The sequence below is a fragment of the Raphanus sativus genome, chromosome 6, assembly GCF_000801105.2.
Source record: "Raphanus sativus cultivar WK10039 chromosome 6, ASM80110v3, whole genome shotgun sequence".
Lineage (NCBI taxonomy): Eukaryota > Viridiplantae > Streptophyta > Magnoliopsida > Brassicales > Brassicaceae > Raphanus > Raphanus sativus.
Genome location: NC_079516.1, coordinates 44,323,004 through 44,338,893, shown reverse-complemented (window position 1 = coordinate 44,338,893; position 15,890 = coordinate 44,323,004). Strand labels below are relative to the sequence as shown.

General features: G+C 39.5%; 4 protein-coding genes across 5 annotated transcripts; all 4 read right to left on the bottom strand.

The window, feature by feature from the left end:
- Positions 1-973: 973 nt before the first annotated feature.
- Positions 974-2,558, bottom strand: LOC108806334 (uncharacterized). 2 transcript variants are annotated; one of them, XM_018578423.2, is made up of 6 exons: positions 2,438-2,558; positions 2,298-2,367; positions 1,710-2,201; positions 1,506-1,628; positions 1,309-1,437; positions 974-1,192 (listed from the first exon to the last, which is right to left on the bottom strand). In XM_018578423.2, the coding sequence occupies exons 1-6, from the start codon at positions 2,455-2,457 to the stop codon at positions 1,127-1,129; spliced, it is 900 nt and encodes a 299-aa protein (XP_018433925.2). In that variant the 5' UTR covers positions 2,458-2,558; the 3' UTR covers positions 974-1,126. The 2 variants fall into 2 exon arrangements, with proteins under 2 accessions (XP_018433925.2, XP_018433926.2); XM_018578424.2 differs by having other exon boundaries at positions 2,298-2,358; positions 2,438-2,508.
- Positions 2,559-3,758: 1,200 nt separating this feature from the next.
- Positions 3,759-6,703, bottom strand: LOC108811870 (E3 ubiquitin-protein ligase UPL5). The gene is made up of 3 exons (XM_018583978.2): positions 5,078-6,703; positions 4,149-4,992; positions 3,759-4,015 (listed from the first exon to the last, which is right to left on the bottom strand). The coding sequence occupies exons 1-2, from the start codon at positions 6,495-6,497 to the stop codon at positions 4,157-4,159; spliced, it is 2,256 nt and encodes a 751-aa protein (XP_018439480.1). The 5' UTR covers positions 6,498-6,703; the 3' UTR covers positions 3,759-4,015; positions 4,149-4,156.
- A 307-nt stretch (positions 6,704-7,010) lies between these two features.
- On the bottom strand, positions 7,011-9,780 carry LOC108812837 (zinc finger CCCH domain-containing protein 21). The gene is made up of 8 exons (XM_018585208.2): positions 9,268-9,780; positions 9,023-9,107; positions 8,789-8,929; positions 8,621-8,712; positions 7,949-8,137; positions 7,728-7,858; positions 7,530-7,632; positions 7,011-7,449 (listed from the first exon to the last, which is right to left on the bottom strand). Exons 1-8 carry the CDS (start codon positions 9,436-9,438, stop codon positions 7,252-7,254), a joined length of 1,110 nt encoding a protein of 369 aa, XP_018440710.1. The 5' UTR covers positions 9,439-9,780; the 3' UTR covers positions 7,011-7,251.
- A 159-nt stretch (positions 9,781-9,939) lies between these two features.
- LOC108812836 (receptor-like serine/threonine-protein kinase ALE2) lies at positions 9,940-13,840 on the bottom strand. The gene is made up of 8 exons (XM_018585206.2): positions 13,321-13,840; positions 12,802-12,888; positions 12,588-12,698; positions 12,148-12,516; positions 11,816-12,076; positions 11,333-11,722; positions 11,005-11,230; positions 9,940-10,896 (listed from the first exon to the last, which is right to left on the bottom strand). The coding sequence occupies exons 1-8, from the start codon at positions 13,379-13,381 to the stop codon at positions 10,191-10,193; spliced, it is 2,211 nt and encodes a 736-aa protein (XP_018440708.1). The 5' UTR covers positions 13,382-13,840; the 3' UTR covers positions 9,940-10,190.
- Between the last annotated feature and the right edge of the window lie 2,050 nt (positions 13,841-15,890).

Genomic DNA, 15,890 nt, shown 5'->3' with positions numbered 1-15,890 from the left:
AATCAAATCAACTCGAAAACCAATCTCATACAGAAGTAACAAAAGGTGTAACATCTTCTCACTGAGGTAAAGGGAATTTCATACTGAAACTCAGAACGCTTGTGACATGGTCAATCAGAGATAACACGAGTCTCTTACTGAGATGCAAAGAGAGTGCGCCATACTCATCCTCTCGGGTAAAGGAAATCTCATACTGAGATAAATAAAACCTAAAGAAGGTATTTTTTAAACAAACACAACTTGTTCCAAGAGATGTTAGGAACAATACCTTGCCAAAGCTTAGCGTAAGGAGAGGGGGATCATGTATAAGGAAACTATGGTGGCTCCAACTGGATAATAGGGAAGGACTGAAAGATGTGCTAAGGTTTAGAAAACCACACTCCATAGGAAATGAAGTCTGAAGCAGCTAGGTTAAAAGTATTTGGAAACAGGAGCAAAGAGGCGAAACTTCAGCAAAAGGGGATGAGGGTTGCGCGAGGTAAGGGGTTGAATCTGGAGGGTCCGGAGGCCACAACCATCCCGCTATAAAGGTTGAGACAGACTTTAAAGTATAGTCCCAAAATATTTTCGAACCCGATTAACATCCATAAGCATAGTTTTAGAGAAGATAGATATTTGACCACCCTATAGATTGTGTAAAGGATGCAAAGGTGTGGTATAGAATTTTCAGGATGAAGACTAGAGGTGTAAGAAGGCCGTAATACTTTAATCAAGTTCAGTTTTTTTTCTTAAAGATCTTTGATTGATGCAAAAGAAACAAGCGATCTTCAAAACAGCTGGTGCGGTCAAGGAGGCAAAACGTAATCGACAAGAAATAATGTTAAAACTTCCTCAACTTTTTATTATCTTATCATTTGGAAATATATCTGTTCCATCACTTCTCAAATATAGTAGCCACTGATGAAAGACTGAGCGATAAGATAGCTATGGGATGGCGAACTCTCAACGAGTCCCCTTATTCTGTGGTCTCCTGTTATATTCAACCATTTATTTTCAGCATATAAAAGATGCGAATACATAACTATATAAAAAGATGAGATAACTAGAAGCGGCCAGCTTGTTCAGATTTTAAATGGAAAGTAGTTGTTGTTGACAAACGGGAACAACAACATTAGACATACACATATTACTTGATATTGAGAACGTGTTTGAGATCATACAGCACTTTCACGTCGCTATAGGATAGTTTATCCTGCAAAAGAGAGAAAAATAAATCAAAAATTGAGTTAATTAACAAAGAAAACAATAGTTGAAAAGGGATACTATATATTTTGAATAAAAGATAGATTTTGAGGGTTAAAGGTGGACCTTGTGATTATCTCGGAGGGCATTGATAGATCCCCTAGAAATACGAGTGACAAGGATATTATCATTAATGTCATAATGGCTTCTAAAGCTACGTGCTTGTCTCTGTTCTTCCGGGTTTGATGCAACAATCTGTGTAGCAAAAGGCCCAAATTTCTTTATTTGTTTTCAGTGATAAATAAAAAAATAATACTATCTACCTTGATAACAACGGTCTCGCCTAGACTAGCAACATCGACGGGTTGTTGGTATTTCTCAATCCATGCAATACGTCCTAAATCCAGACAACCAGCAGTTCGCACATAGGCTATGGGAACTCCTACCTGAAAACACCAAAATAATTAACTGGGAAGAAGGAAGCTTGCAAATATGAATCTATTTACAATAATAATAATAATAGTTACCTTAATGAAACCTTCAACAACTAAGACTCCGAGGACAATAGGGTCTTCCTTGCTGAACACAGCGTTGGTTAAGATGCTGAGGATGCCAGGGAAGATTGCTTCATCCTCAATTTCTAGGTCCTCTCCCAGCTGTTCGATATGCTCTTTGAACTGGGAGTGCAACGTATCAAGCATACCGCCGCCACAGATGACTTTGACTTGCAACTGTTCCGCGAGTTGACTTGCCTCAGGGGTAACGTCTACATCAAAGGCCAAGACAGTGGAGAAGTGCCGTTTGCGATCACTCATTTGAAAGGCCTTCCAGATCTCCACTGGGGTGATCGTTCCTACGTCTAGAGCTCCAACAGGAATCTTCACCGTCGGGGATTCCAAGAACTCGACCAATTCATTCAACGAATAAGTGGTAGAAGCTACAGCAACAACTCCCTCGCCACTTCTCTTAAAATTCATCACAGATTCCATATGCTTGACTTCTTTTGCAAAGCTCTCGGACTCCAACAACAACAACAACAACATAGACGGGGTAAATCTAAAATGGAACAAATCCTATAATCAAAATTGAGAAAACTGAACATCTATAAAATTTACCCTCTTTGCCGTCCCAGAGGTTCCTTCTCCAGAATAAATACCAACATCTCGATCCATTAACCTAGTCACACTTTCATAGGAAAAATCAACTGAAATTCAATTGATTGAATGACTAATTAAAGGGAAAAAAAAAAGCATACTCGTTACTCCAATTCGACATTGTCGGTGAAGAGATGCAGCGGCGGAAGGAATTTGTCTGACGATACACTTTTCTCCGCGCTATACATACACAGTTTATTAAAAGGCCCTTGGGCCCAACTTCCAAGCTTACCTAAGGCCCAACACCTTTCTCACAACATTGTCTGAACTCTTTCTCTAACTGAAAATCTTTGAAGAACGTTAGAGTGTATATTGGCTCTCTTTAGCTCAAGGAAGGATAGCGACTGAGAGTTGTTTTCTAAGAGTCGTCTGTCAGATATGGAGATCATAGGTAATGCACACCGACTGTATGATCGAAAGTCTCTAAGAGCTACAGGGATGACAGGGCAGAGAGCATGGGAATGGGAGAATGGAAAATTTGCTGATGGGAAAGGGACTCTCGGGTCTCTTCACTAAGCTAACAAAGTGGAATGGTCATGAAGATGCTTGGAAATGGCTTTATGGTTTTCGCATCAGGTTGCCAGCAAAACGCTTAGAGAACAAGATAGGAGAAGCGTTACAGCAGCCACAAAACTGTTTCTTCATATGTGTGTGTCAAAAGAAAAACAAACAAAAAGAGTTGCCAAATCAACTATTCCTACAACGACATGCTTGGAAAGGGCTGGACAAAACTGAGCTCGGAAAACACACACATGATTCAGGGTGATTAAAGAATGGCTGATACAGCCACGTCCAAGTGCATATACGCTGTTGTGGTTCATTGGTTTCGGATTGTTTCAAGGATTTGATACTGATAGCAGAACAAACATACAGTGCAGCAGTCAGTGGCTCAAATGTATGGCATCGCTGGAATAAGGAGAGCTGCTCCAGGTCTTATTATACATTCTCAGTTTCTCTTCACTGGGTTACCATGCTTATATGGTTGCAGCGGTGATATCTGACTTGTCAAAACACCATCTTCTGCAACTTCAGAAGAATGACAGTGATATTGAAACTCCTACCAAGCCTCTGTTTTCAGTGTCCAAGGTGTGGATGCATTATAACAGTAGGGCCACAGTAAAACGTCTACAATATATACGTGAGAAAAATGGCTTATGAGAGAGGAAGAACAGAACAGAACAGCACCACACTAAACAAGAGAAACTTTTCAAGTGTCGGAGTTTTAAGTACAAAGACAAGCTTTTGCTTCAAGATGACGGGGCAGTATAAGTTTTGAAAGAGTTGCAGAGGCTATTTTACATGGTCGGAGGATGAGCGTAATACAGAGATGTGTTGGTGTGATATCATTTTCTCCCCATTCCGTTTTACTGTTACAGAACATTCTCCTGTATTCGTTCGTTCACAACTAAATATATAAAATGATAAAACTTCATGGCCATTGGATGTACCACCGTAAGTATTCAACCAAAACATTACTAGATAACGTCAACCACACAATTTGTTAAGGCCCATACGTCAAACTAAAACACCATTCAAACATTACTGTCAAGGTTTCTCACACAACAAATCTGAAATCTATACTACTAAAACCGAGCTCAACTTCACGGAACTGGTGCGCCAACTTGATTCGTGTTACCTATCAACAAAATGATGAGACTCGCCAAGGTCAAGACTGGGAACTGCACATACAAGAAGAACATCACACATGAGCAACAACACCTCTTTTTCCAACGAGACACAAATCCTTATCCAAAAACACACAAGAATAAATAACTTCACTCTTAACAATTCTACATCTCGTTGCAAACTTACTTTGGCTCTCATTGCATCCCAAATCCTGTGCAGATTTTATCTTCAGTGACAATCTCAAGGTAGAACTTCATCATATCAAAGGTCTCATATGCAGGGAGTTTGAGCATATACATACACGTGGAAGAGGTAGGATATTTCTGGTCTTCAATTCTCATAATTTTAAGCTTTTTTGGTAAGGCCCTAATTCCTCCATGGGGTAGATATGTCGTTGATGTCCAAAACTTCAATAAGTTCATCTGCTTCTTGTTACTCATCCCATCAACTACTTCCCAGAACCACAAAATCTCTTTATCAGTGGCTTGGTATCCATAGTCCCCTCCTCCATATATAGTATGCTTCTTCCAATCTTCCACCCTGATACCAATTCGATCTCCCCCAAAAATGAGATCAAAATCTTCCAAACTCAACACTTGGAAGAATGATGTATGAACCGCACAACCCAGAAGCATATCACTCAAGCCCTTTGCAAAGAAAGATGTCTGTTTGGAGATAGACTGCACAAATCGATGCTGGAGATATAGATGCACATACTTGCCTGCATTTTCTTTTGTAACCTTCATTAAGGAACCATCTTCACACAACTGCTCTAAGGAGAACTCTTTCCCTTTCTGAATGTCGATCTCAAATCTCAAATCAGCAGCATCAAAACCATCTCCTTCTAACAATTCCTTCAAAAACTTGTGAAGGGTTGGTTCTGTTTCCTTGATATCTTCTAAGCCGATTACCATTCCAGCAAGATGTAAGAAAAAGGCACGGTCAAGAAGCACGTTCACTTGCATATTATGCATCAGTGCAAGACCCATCAAACGCCCTGCAAACTCAAACTTATCCCATTCCATGAATCCTACATTGATGACAAAAGAATCAGGGTTAATTTACGCACCAAGTATTACAAACCCTCGCGGCCTCTAATAGAACAGTTAACATACCTGGATTTGGGGAGAACCTTCTTGTAAAGTCAGAACATGGAACGTGGAATGGACGATCAACTTCTTCCTCTTCTTCTACTTCTTCCTCTTCTTCTTCCTCTTCTTTTACTTCTTTAGAAAAGAAAATCTCATTACACGCAAGCTGGATCCACTCTCGTGTAACACCATCCCCTACACCTTGTTCATCTATAAACTCTACAGAAATCCCGTGATGGAGTGACTCAAAGCTTGCACCACTTATTTGCTCGAAAGATTCCTCTAATAGATTATCCCTGTGAACTCTGATAATCTCCTTGTTGAATATATTCACGTTAGGAACCATCAACATCGCTAAATGCCTCCTAGCTTCGAAGTTAGTCAACTCCTTATACTCATTTAACCACTGGTGGTCAGTACCCTTCTCTGCAAATCTGATGATAAGACTGCAGAGTGAAGTCTTACTAGAGCTTAGAACACCAATAAGTTCTTCTTTACGAGAGGGGTAGAAGCAACTAGATAAGGCACAAACAGATTCAAGAGCAGACAAATGGTGTGACCCTAACAGCGATTCATCTTCCAAAACTTTCCCCACAGATGCCAATAGTTCATCAAACAACTCAGCATGTGTCATATTCTCAACAACGGTAGTGTTCTGAAGTAAAATAGCTACCTCCATACTAAACGAGACGACAGCCTTTGTAATGAACGACTTCATGCCCTCGCCGCAGCCGCAGATGGAGACACAATCTGACATGGAAGCGAACACATTCCAGCAAGCCATGTAGAGCTTCTTCTCGGGGCGGACTTTCTTAAGCAAGCTACAGAGCTCGAGTATTATGGGTAGGATGTAAGGGTGTGACGTACTGGGCAAGTCTCTGCATTTTGAGAGGAACTTGTGAATGGAATCTCTGGCAAAATCTTCCCTGGAGGAAGAGTACAACATGGCAAGAGCAGTTGGAAGTGAGGAAGCTGAGAGAAGCTGTAGATATTCAAAAGCTAACTTTTCCTCGTACCAAGGAATGTTGTGAAAGAACAAGTTGAGCTTTTCACTGATATCACCGTTGTCAACATCCAGTCCTTGGTACACTCTGCACGTAGTGTCAAGAAGAGAATCAACTGCAGGCCAGGAGGGATTAGGACTAGGACCAACAAGCAGAAACACCAATGTATTCTTTTCAATGTTGCAATCGCAGAGAAGCTGGTCGGTTCGTATCTGTCTACCGCGGTAGAGTAATCTTAGCTCCTCAAACTCAAACCCTGGAATCTTCTTCTTCTTCTTGTTCCTGATTCTCTCCAGTACATCACTCACTCTCTCGTTTCTTCCTGCTTCAATCAGCAGAACCTCTCCATCTGCTAAAACCCTGAGGAAAAAATCCAATCTTGGAGAATCACAAGAAGACAGCGGCAACACCCATGAAGAGGATGACGATGGCGACGGCATCTTGGACGTACGACCGTAAACCTGAAAGGTAGGGATTTTGGGACCAAACGCGAATCGACGAGAAAAGAAGGAGACGAAGATGGAACGCGACTCTCAAAAGCGTAGAGGCTTCATGAAGTTGTAATAGTTTCTAGCAAGACTCCGCCTTTTTAGCTTGCACTGTAAAGCTTACGACTTTGACAAGACTTAATCACCAAAACGGCACCGTGTTATTGGTTCAATACGGTTTAATCAATCACAATACATTTGAACTATGTAGATGATCGGATTTGTCATTAATTAAGATCTAGCGGTTTAATCCGGTTTGGTACATGTGGTAACGAGACAAACCTATTTATTGAAATGTAAAATCAATATTTGTTGAAAGTTAACAATCTTTTTTCCAAATGTGGTGGGGATAAGCCATCAAAATTTTCAACCAACGTAACGTTGCCTGAGCTTACAATTAGGGCTAGTTCTTGAAATCAAAACTCGTAAATGTGTAATCAGAATCGTTTTGGTTCAACACATCACTAGCAGAACTTAATGAATAAGAAGAATCACATGGCAAACACCACATTCTCATGGCTTTTGACTTGTCAAGTTTCTAGTCCCAAGTTAAAAAAAAAATCCATAAAACAGGCAACCCCAGCAACTATGTTTACCAAGACATTTTTTTCTCGTCTAGCCTCGTAAACTGATGAAGTAAACCAATTCATAATCCAATATTATCGAAAGTACACAAACCAAAACATATGCTTTCCTCTCACACATCTCAAGATGATGATCCTTCATTCTTTGGCTCACTAATCTGGATCGACGCTTTCGACAAGCTTGCTTCCAATTCATCAAGCTCATCCATGTCCAAATCATCATCATCATCATCTTCATCATCATTATCTTCATCTTCTTTCTGTTCACCATCAACAACACTACTCTTGCTTGTCCCTGCCTCTGTTTCTTTGTTCTTTTCCTGAGAAGCAAAAACTCAAAGATTCCATTAACATGACTTGCTTTGGGTTTATTAAATGATGACAGAGAGGGAGAGTTCACCTTTTGGTCAATCTCTTCCTCTTCTTTGTCCCTCTGGTATTCTTCAAAAGCCTCAGCATCATCCACAAACAAGCTTGCATTCGACAGAAACAGCTCCCGACCGCTGAGATCACACACAATGGAATCAGCTTACGAGAAACAAAACAACGAGTCACACACTCACACTAAGCAACAAAATGATGAATGGTAGAATTCTACCTCATACGGTCGTTCTTAGCTCTCTCCGCCTGAGAAGCAGCCAAACCTGCATCTCTCTCAGCTATTTTCTTCCTCTTCCATTCCATAAATAGCGCAGGTGTCATTTGTGTTGCCGTTTTCAGTTTTGCACGCTGAACAAGAAAAGCAAAAATTTTCCAAAGAATCATCAAGTTCAGCAGCTATGAGCAGAATTGGGAAAAGCTGGAAGAAGAGTATTTAACCTCATTTTCGATTTCTTCTTCAACTGGCATCTTTTGTGACTCCTCTTCCAAGAGCGCCTTCATCTGAGATTTAAGGATATAGCCAGGAGGAAGAGCGTGTCTGTAATGACACTCTTTGCCACCATTGGGGCAAGCCCAGAACCACCCATACTGTTTCTTTTCCACCGCGTCCAGAAAATACTTGCAAACCTGTTATATATATATATATATATATCGGTGAGAAAAACTATTATATGAATGCATGCGAGATAATGACATTCATCACGTTGTTTAAGAATAACGACTTCTCTTAGTACAGAATTAGCTAACTATCTTGTTAAGTAACAGTCACATGATGGTAAAAGTGTCGTTTAAAGCACTACCATCACCAGAAGCATGAGTTCTCATCACGCATGAATGATCCAGGTGAGGAGAAAGCAATAAGGAAAAAGAACCGAGTAGAGCTCCTAAGATGAACCATGCTATTAGCAAAGACAAGGTATTACGAAGTTGAACATAAACCCCAATATCGGCTACAAACTTGGTCACATTCAAAAATGAAAACAAATCTAACACTAATCTTATCACAATCTAATGGCTCACAAGACCAGAAGAGTTGTTAATAAACACGTCCCAAAAGGTAGCCAATAACAACAAGTTTTGAGATGCAAAGAGAAAAAGAAAAAGGCTTACAATATCAGTTGGCTTGTTCTGGTTGTATTCATTTTTCTTCGATTCCACAACCTTCTCAAGGGTCTCTTGATCCCACTCCTCCATATCTCCATCTACAACAATAAGCAGAGACATAAAACCATGGTTCAAGAGACGAAAATGATAGATATGTAACTCTTGCGCTTTTACCTTCATCACGCTTGTCGCTGTAGATATCGATCTTCTCACCCTTCCTTTGAATGTTCAAATCATGAGAGAACTTGCACTTGAAACCCTTTTGACACTGCCCCGCCTTGAAAAACTCACACAAGATGGACTTTGGATCCACACCTGCCAAAAAACCCATATTCTCTTAGTTATAAATACATGGAAAGGGAAGAATGGAACTTTGCATTTATGAAAAGAAAAAGAAGAAACATTTACCAACAGGAACTTTGGGCTGACTAATGGCAACCTTGAACAACTCATTCAACTCCTGTTCTCTCGCTTTCTCTTCCTCTTTCTTTTTCTGTCCCAAAACCAAACCAATTTTTTCTTTTTGTAAGAATTAAATCGAAGAAATGATTAACTACAAACTATCACTAGAGATATATATAAAACATCAACTCCACTATCATTCAAGAAACCATTTCATCAGAATATGAAAACAGATTCATCTGTTAGTTTACCTTGGCTGCAACTTTAGAAGCGTCGGGTTTTGGTTGAACAGATTGCTTGAGACTCTGGACATACTTCTGAACATTCTTGCTCTTGTTCTTGTTTTTCAGACCGAATGTCTTGTCTTCCACTTGCTTCTGCTTTTTCGCCAAATCTGCCTTTGGTTGTTGCTTTGGAGGCATTTCTTCTTCTTCAAATCAAATCAAATCAAATCCAAAAAAACAGTAAAGTGTACACCAAAGGATTCTTAAAGCTTATGTATCAAAATTAGGGTTTTTATGTATAAAGAACAAATTTAAAAAAAACAAATTCAATCGATAAAAGAAGAAGAAGAAGAAATGAGCCCAGATTCTGTATGGAACCAAAACGGCGGACCTTAATGCCTAATTACCGATCGAGATTAGGAGCAGAAACGAACCACATTTGCCTGCTAAAGCCATGTCTGCTACGATTTTGGGCCTTTTAAATATTACTGGGCCTACCTTATGGCCTATATAATGACTCGGCCTATTGAGTTTGTAACTTCTAAAGTCTTCTTTCGTCAACTATATAAACACAACTAAATGCATGTCATTTTGTTCCCATCAACTAACTGCTAAAAAGTAAAGCATCCGAAGCTTCTCACCAGTGTGTGTGTCCTCCCTCGCCTTGAGTTACACAAAAACAAACGAAAATCTAAGACGTTAACACGAAACTAAAAAAGTTTTTTTTTTTTGTGGGGAAGAAGAATATAGAGAAATCGATACATACACCCTCCTATGCTGCTTTTGCATCCTCGCAAAAACAAACAATTAAATCTATTTGCTTAAAATGTGAAAAAACGAAAAACAAAATCGAACTCCTAACCGGAATGTCTTTGCCCATTTGAACTTTAACCATGCATGCAGCTCAAGAGTTGTGAGCCCCTTTTCTCCACTGTACATTTTCTGGTTTCTCAGAACCAGTCTCCGTTCCCCGACCATAGATGTCTAGATGATGATGGTCCACCGTGTTCGCTCATGCTTCCTCCCATTCTAAACAAGTTTCTTCTACTTCTAACTGGTCGTAAAGGACCCGACCTGTTTTCTAGAAACAGGCCTCCTTCTCTGGGAATGCTGGAGGCTGAGTGAGGCCGGTTCTCCATCTCCTCGAGCGGCCCTGAGCTATAATCCATCGTTATGAACGTAGACGCTTGACCATACCGTAACCGAGGTGTCAAATTCCACCAGCTACTATCTGAGGGAGCTAGATCGCCTTTGAAGTCTGCAGAGTCCGGCACTGATGACTCCTTCTGGCTGCAATAGTCCCCACCGCATGTCTCATCTGCATCGTTGTATATAAGTTTCAGTGCCTGCACCACTTCACCCATGAACGGTCTGTGCGAGACCTCTTGGTGGACGCACATGGAGGCGATCGCAGCCACTTTCGCCATGTCATCAAAGTCGTAGGTCCCAGCCAATGTGGGGTCCACCATCTGCTCCAGCCCCTCTCTGTTGGCTAGTAAAGGTCTCGCCCACGTCACTAGATTTTCTTCTCCCGAAGGTTGTGACATGTCTACCGGTCTTCTACCGGTGAGAAGCTCGAGTAGAACAACACCGTAACTGTAGACATCGCTTTTCACAAGGAGATGCCCCGTCATTGCGTACTCAGGGGCCACGTACCTGCAATTTATATCCATTGTAAGGCCAACATTTGACTAAAGTATCTACATTCATCATATAAGCATTAGAATGGGTATTCAAAGCAAGACAAGTAGAAAGAAGTTTTACCCAAAGGTTCCCATGACACGAGTTGAAATATGTTTGCTTCCTTCGGTAGCTTCTCTCGCCAGTCCAAAGTCTGAGACCTTTGGGGTAAAGTCATCTTCTAGGAGAACATTGCTGGCCTTGAAATCCCGGTGGATTACTCGGGGATTTGAATCTTCATGGAGATAGGCCAGTCCTCTCGCTGCCCCGAGTGCAATCTTCAACCGCGCATCCCAGTCAAGCGTTCCTTCTGTTTCGTCAGCACCGGGAAAACCAGGCATTAGAAGGTGATAAAAGGAGAAGTATGTTGGGAAATATGGTTACTAAAAGTGCAGAGGACAGAGTATGTCACCGTGCAAGTGGGACTCAACACTCCCATTGTGGACGAGCTCGTAAATCAAGCAACGTGTACGGCCTTCAATGCATATTCCAATCAGCTTTACAAGATTGCGGTGGTGCAAACGGCTTAGCATCTCGACTTCTGCAATAAACTCACGGTCTCGATTCTGATTGTCCCTAGTTAACAGTTTAACTGCAATCTCGGTTCCATCTTCCATGCTGCCCTGATAAACACGACCAAATCCTCCCTCGCCCAAAACCCTCTTGGCACTGAATTTATCAGTTGCCTTCTCGAGCTCGGAAAGTGTAAAGGTCTTAACGGATAAAACACATGTAGCCATGGACGACATCAAAGAATCTGATCCCGAGCTTCTGGCGCTACTGGAAAACAAAAACCCAGCTCCTGCAAGGTGTGTAAAACGTCAGGAACATGTAACCATGTTGTTCAAAGCTAGAGAAGCAAGAATCCGTTATAAAGTCAAAGGGAGAAATTTACCATGCTTTTTCTTCATCGATGAAGCCAATGCAGGGCCAACAGCAGTAGATGACATCCCAACTTTGTTCCATTGCATGACTATAAATATAGCTCCAGCTAAAACCAGAGCGAGCACGAAACCTGACAGGACAATGATTGCAATCGTTCTAAAATCTATTCCCCGGCTTTTGTTGGCAAAGTTTGCAGTGAGTGGAAGCCCTCTAGGGCTTTCACTTGGAGCACCCTCCACAGTGTCTCCATATGGTGAAGAAGAGGGAATCCCTGAAGCGACATTAAAAAAGCTCAAAAAGAGTTGAAAACAAACGAAAGGGTAGATAGAGAAAAGAATTTACCTGGATAACTTATGTGTGTAACCTCATAATCACCAAAAACAGACTCATTTAGAGGCACTTTCTTGTGTCGGAACCTTTGATAAATAAGTATGGCGGTAGTATTGTCGAATTTTTCACCAAGTGGAACAAGGTTAATATCCACCACAGTTTTCCCTTGGTTCTCAGTGTCGGCACTGGCACCCATTATTTTGACTTGGCTTTGTTCCAAGTATGTTCCAGCGGCAAGCTCAATTTCTAACTCGCTAATCACGGGGAAAATAGAAAAAGGCGCAACACTTAGCAGAAGCTGAACTCTGATGGGGAAAACGCAAGCACAGGGTGAACCTAAGGGAGATGAAGTAAGAGGCTCCACGCATGCCTCTTGACAGTCTATCGAATAGAACAAAACAGAAATGAGTAATTGCTACTTTCTATTCATTGATTATAGCAAAAAGGAGTACCATTTGAGGAAGGTGAAGCTGCAGTCACATTGCGTGTTAAATGCCAAAGACGATGGTGGTCATGACGTTTGTGTCTTGGTGTGGGAATGGTGCTTGGGTTGGGGGCCAAAGCTGAAAAAAAAGGATCATTAAATACACATTGGCAGAAACATAGTTACACAGTCTTAGACAATGTGATTAGGACCATGGTGACTAAAAGGACTCCCTAGCTGACCTGGTGAAGGTGCAGGAGCAAGAGAGGGATAACGAATTTGATGGGATTTTGATCGGCTAAATGGGAAGCTCGTAGGAAAGAGCCTAGCTGCAAAATATATATATATATATATAAAAAATAAGTTGATAAGTCATCCACAGACAATATCTTTCTATACATGTCAAAGCGGCACACACAAAATAAGACTACACTGTTCACCAAGACAATGTATGGCGAAAGTAAGCTCTCTATCTATGTGCCACTATCTGAATGAGGCAGAAAAGGTTTGAAATAATCGTCACTCTCACGCTTCACCATAATAGATTCCAAAACTTAATGAATCAGGAACTTAAACACTAAAACCTTTATGCTTAGTTTATACATAACATAACAATAATAATAAAGTTAAGCTTCTAAATATAGCTCATCTTCAGCTGTCAAGTAACAGAAACACTTAGCTATCCTTTCTCAATCGCTTCCTACTAATTTTTTATTTTATTTTCAACAAAGCAATGACATGTAACACTAACTAGTTCATACCAAAGCATAGGGGAGAATGAAGAAGGAGAAGTAGCAGCAGATGCATCGCACAGTTCCGCATTCTAAAACCACTGGAGACACCGAACTACGCCGGACGCTCTCCGATTATTCCTGAAATAGACGTCTAACCATAACAATTGATTTTCTTTTTCCCAAACACAAAACCCTAGCTAGGGTCGACTGGGTATAGCGCGATTTTCACAGATCCACCCAATGCGCTTGGAGATCGGACTGCAAGTGGACTGGAACGTTGAGAGTAAGGGTTAAGATAGAGAGAGAGACAAGGAACGAGCTCTTCTCCGGCGGAAGGTAACAGAGTAATTGAGAGAGGAGAGAGAGAGTAAAGTAATATCGAAGTAGAGAGAGAGAGAGAGAGAATTTAATGCTTTGATGGTGTGGGAAGGGGGGGCGTAAGGTATTGTGTTGCGGTAGTGAGACTGCTTTCGGAGTAAGGCACTTAAAAAAAAAAAAAGCGATGATGATCCATGAGCAAAATACACCAACTCGCGCGTGGTTTCTAATGCTTCTCGAAACGACAAAACTGGTGGCCGTTTGCCACCGTCACATCCGCTAAACCGTTTCCTTTTTTGGGTGTTACTACTCCCCGCCCGACTCCTTCACCCCTAGTAGGCCTCATATTTCTTTCATCCATGGGCCTTATTTGAATTTTTGCAATTCCGGTTTAAATTTAACCGGCCCAAATTGTTTTGGTTTAGTTTTATGGATATTGATTGATTTGCTCAGTTTTGATTCAATAGGCTCTGTTCTATTGGTTTGCCTGTCAGTCGCAGGTTGCAAGGTTGGTGTGCTGTCGCCGAACTGATCTTGCTTATTAGGTTGCAAATCGCAAGTTGCAGTTTGTTGTTCTTTTTATGTCACAGGGACTGATTGCACGACCAGTTACAAGTTGCGATTTTAAACTATTGAAAATTTTAGCGATTAAAAAATAAAATATTCTACTACAAACTACTACTCGTAGATCACAGGTTGCTGGAACCTGCAGTAGCAAAACGAACAACACTAAGTCACAAGTTGCTGTTAACTCGATAGTTATTTGATGGTTACAAACTTCGATTATTCCTTAGATTTGTTTTACGATCTCGTTTCACATCAATTCTCACGATTTACGGGAAATTTTGAAGAAAGAAAAATCTTCGGTGGAAAATAAGGCGGTAGTCCATTGGTGTTGAGGGAAATAAAAATCTAATACGATGAAATTCTTGTTCGGTCCCTGTTGATTACCCGAACTACCTTAAATAATAAGAATACGTGGATACAGTGCCGGCCCGAATCCTAATGGCGCCTAAAGCGTACAAACTGCCCCACTATAATCTTTTTTTGCGTATTCATTATGGAATCAAAATCATACAAATATATATATATTTTTGCATATACAATAGGGAATAAAAATCATGCAAAATATAATTTTTATTCTGTTCATATGTTTTCGATATCACCAATAACTCATTTTGTTACGTGTGAGACATACTTGAGCATATTTATTTTTTAAGAGGTTCCGTTTAAGCTTGGAACTATTAGTAATATACAATAAGGAATATTGTATTTGGATAATAATCATTCATTCAACTTGGAAATTGTTATTGAACTTTTAAAAAAAAACAGAAAGCAGAGCCTAATTCATAATAATTTTTCTGTTTGTTAGATTTTAGAAACTTTCTATCTTCAAATATTTTAGGAATTTGTAAAACAATAAACAACAATAGGCCTAAACAACAATCACATAAAAATTATAGAAGAAAAAAATTATATGGTAGAACAACAAACAAAATAAAAGATGAAGATACAAATATTACATAAAGAAACAAAGTTAGAGTAAAAAAGAAGACAAATAATTAGGTTAGATTACAATAATTTAATACTTACTTTACAAGTTATACTAGATTTTGACCCGCCCTTTCAAAGGACGGGTATGTTTCCTTTGACAAATTTATTTTTGTAACAAATGTGTTTCAACATAAAATGTATATCAAAGCGCGGGATGTTTTTTCTTTTCATGTACTTATTTTTATAACATATGTGTTTCTATATAAAGTTTCATCATGTGTTTTTATGATTTTTTTTAGTTTACGTAAAAAAAATTATGAAGGGCGGGTATATTTTTTATTGGAAAATTAGTTTACGTAATAAAAATTATGAATTTTCAAAATTATATATTTTAACTTTTTATGAAATTTATCTTAAATTTACTTATATGACTTATTTTTGTTATTTTCAATATGACTAAATTTTAGAAACCTCTAAATAATTCTAACCTATGACATGATTTTATTTACTTAAACCGAAGTTAAAATTATTTTACACTGATTATTTTTAATTTAAATAAAATATTTTATATCTTCAACACTCTTGTATTGAAATAAATCATTTGTGCGTTTCAAAAAATTTTCTATAATTTTATTAAATGTAATTTATGTGATTTAGTTTTTACTTTAAATGAAACTATTTTTAAGGAGTTGAGATAATTTAAACATTTAGGAAACAAAATTTTCAAAAAGGCTAAGAATTGAATTGTATTAAATACTCTTTAATATAATTGCAAAATAATGACT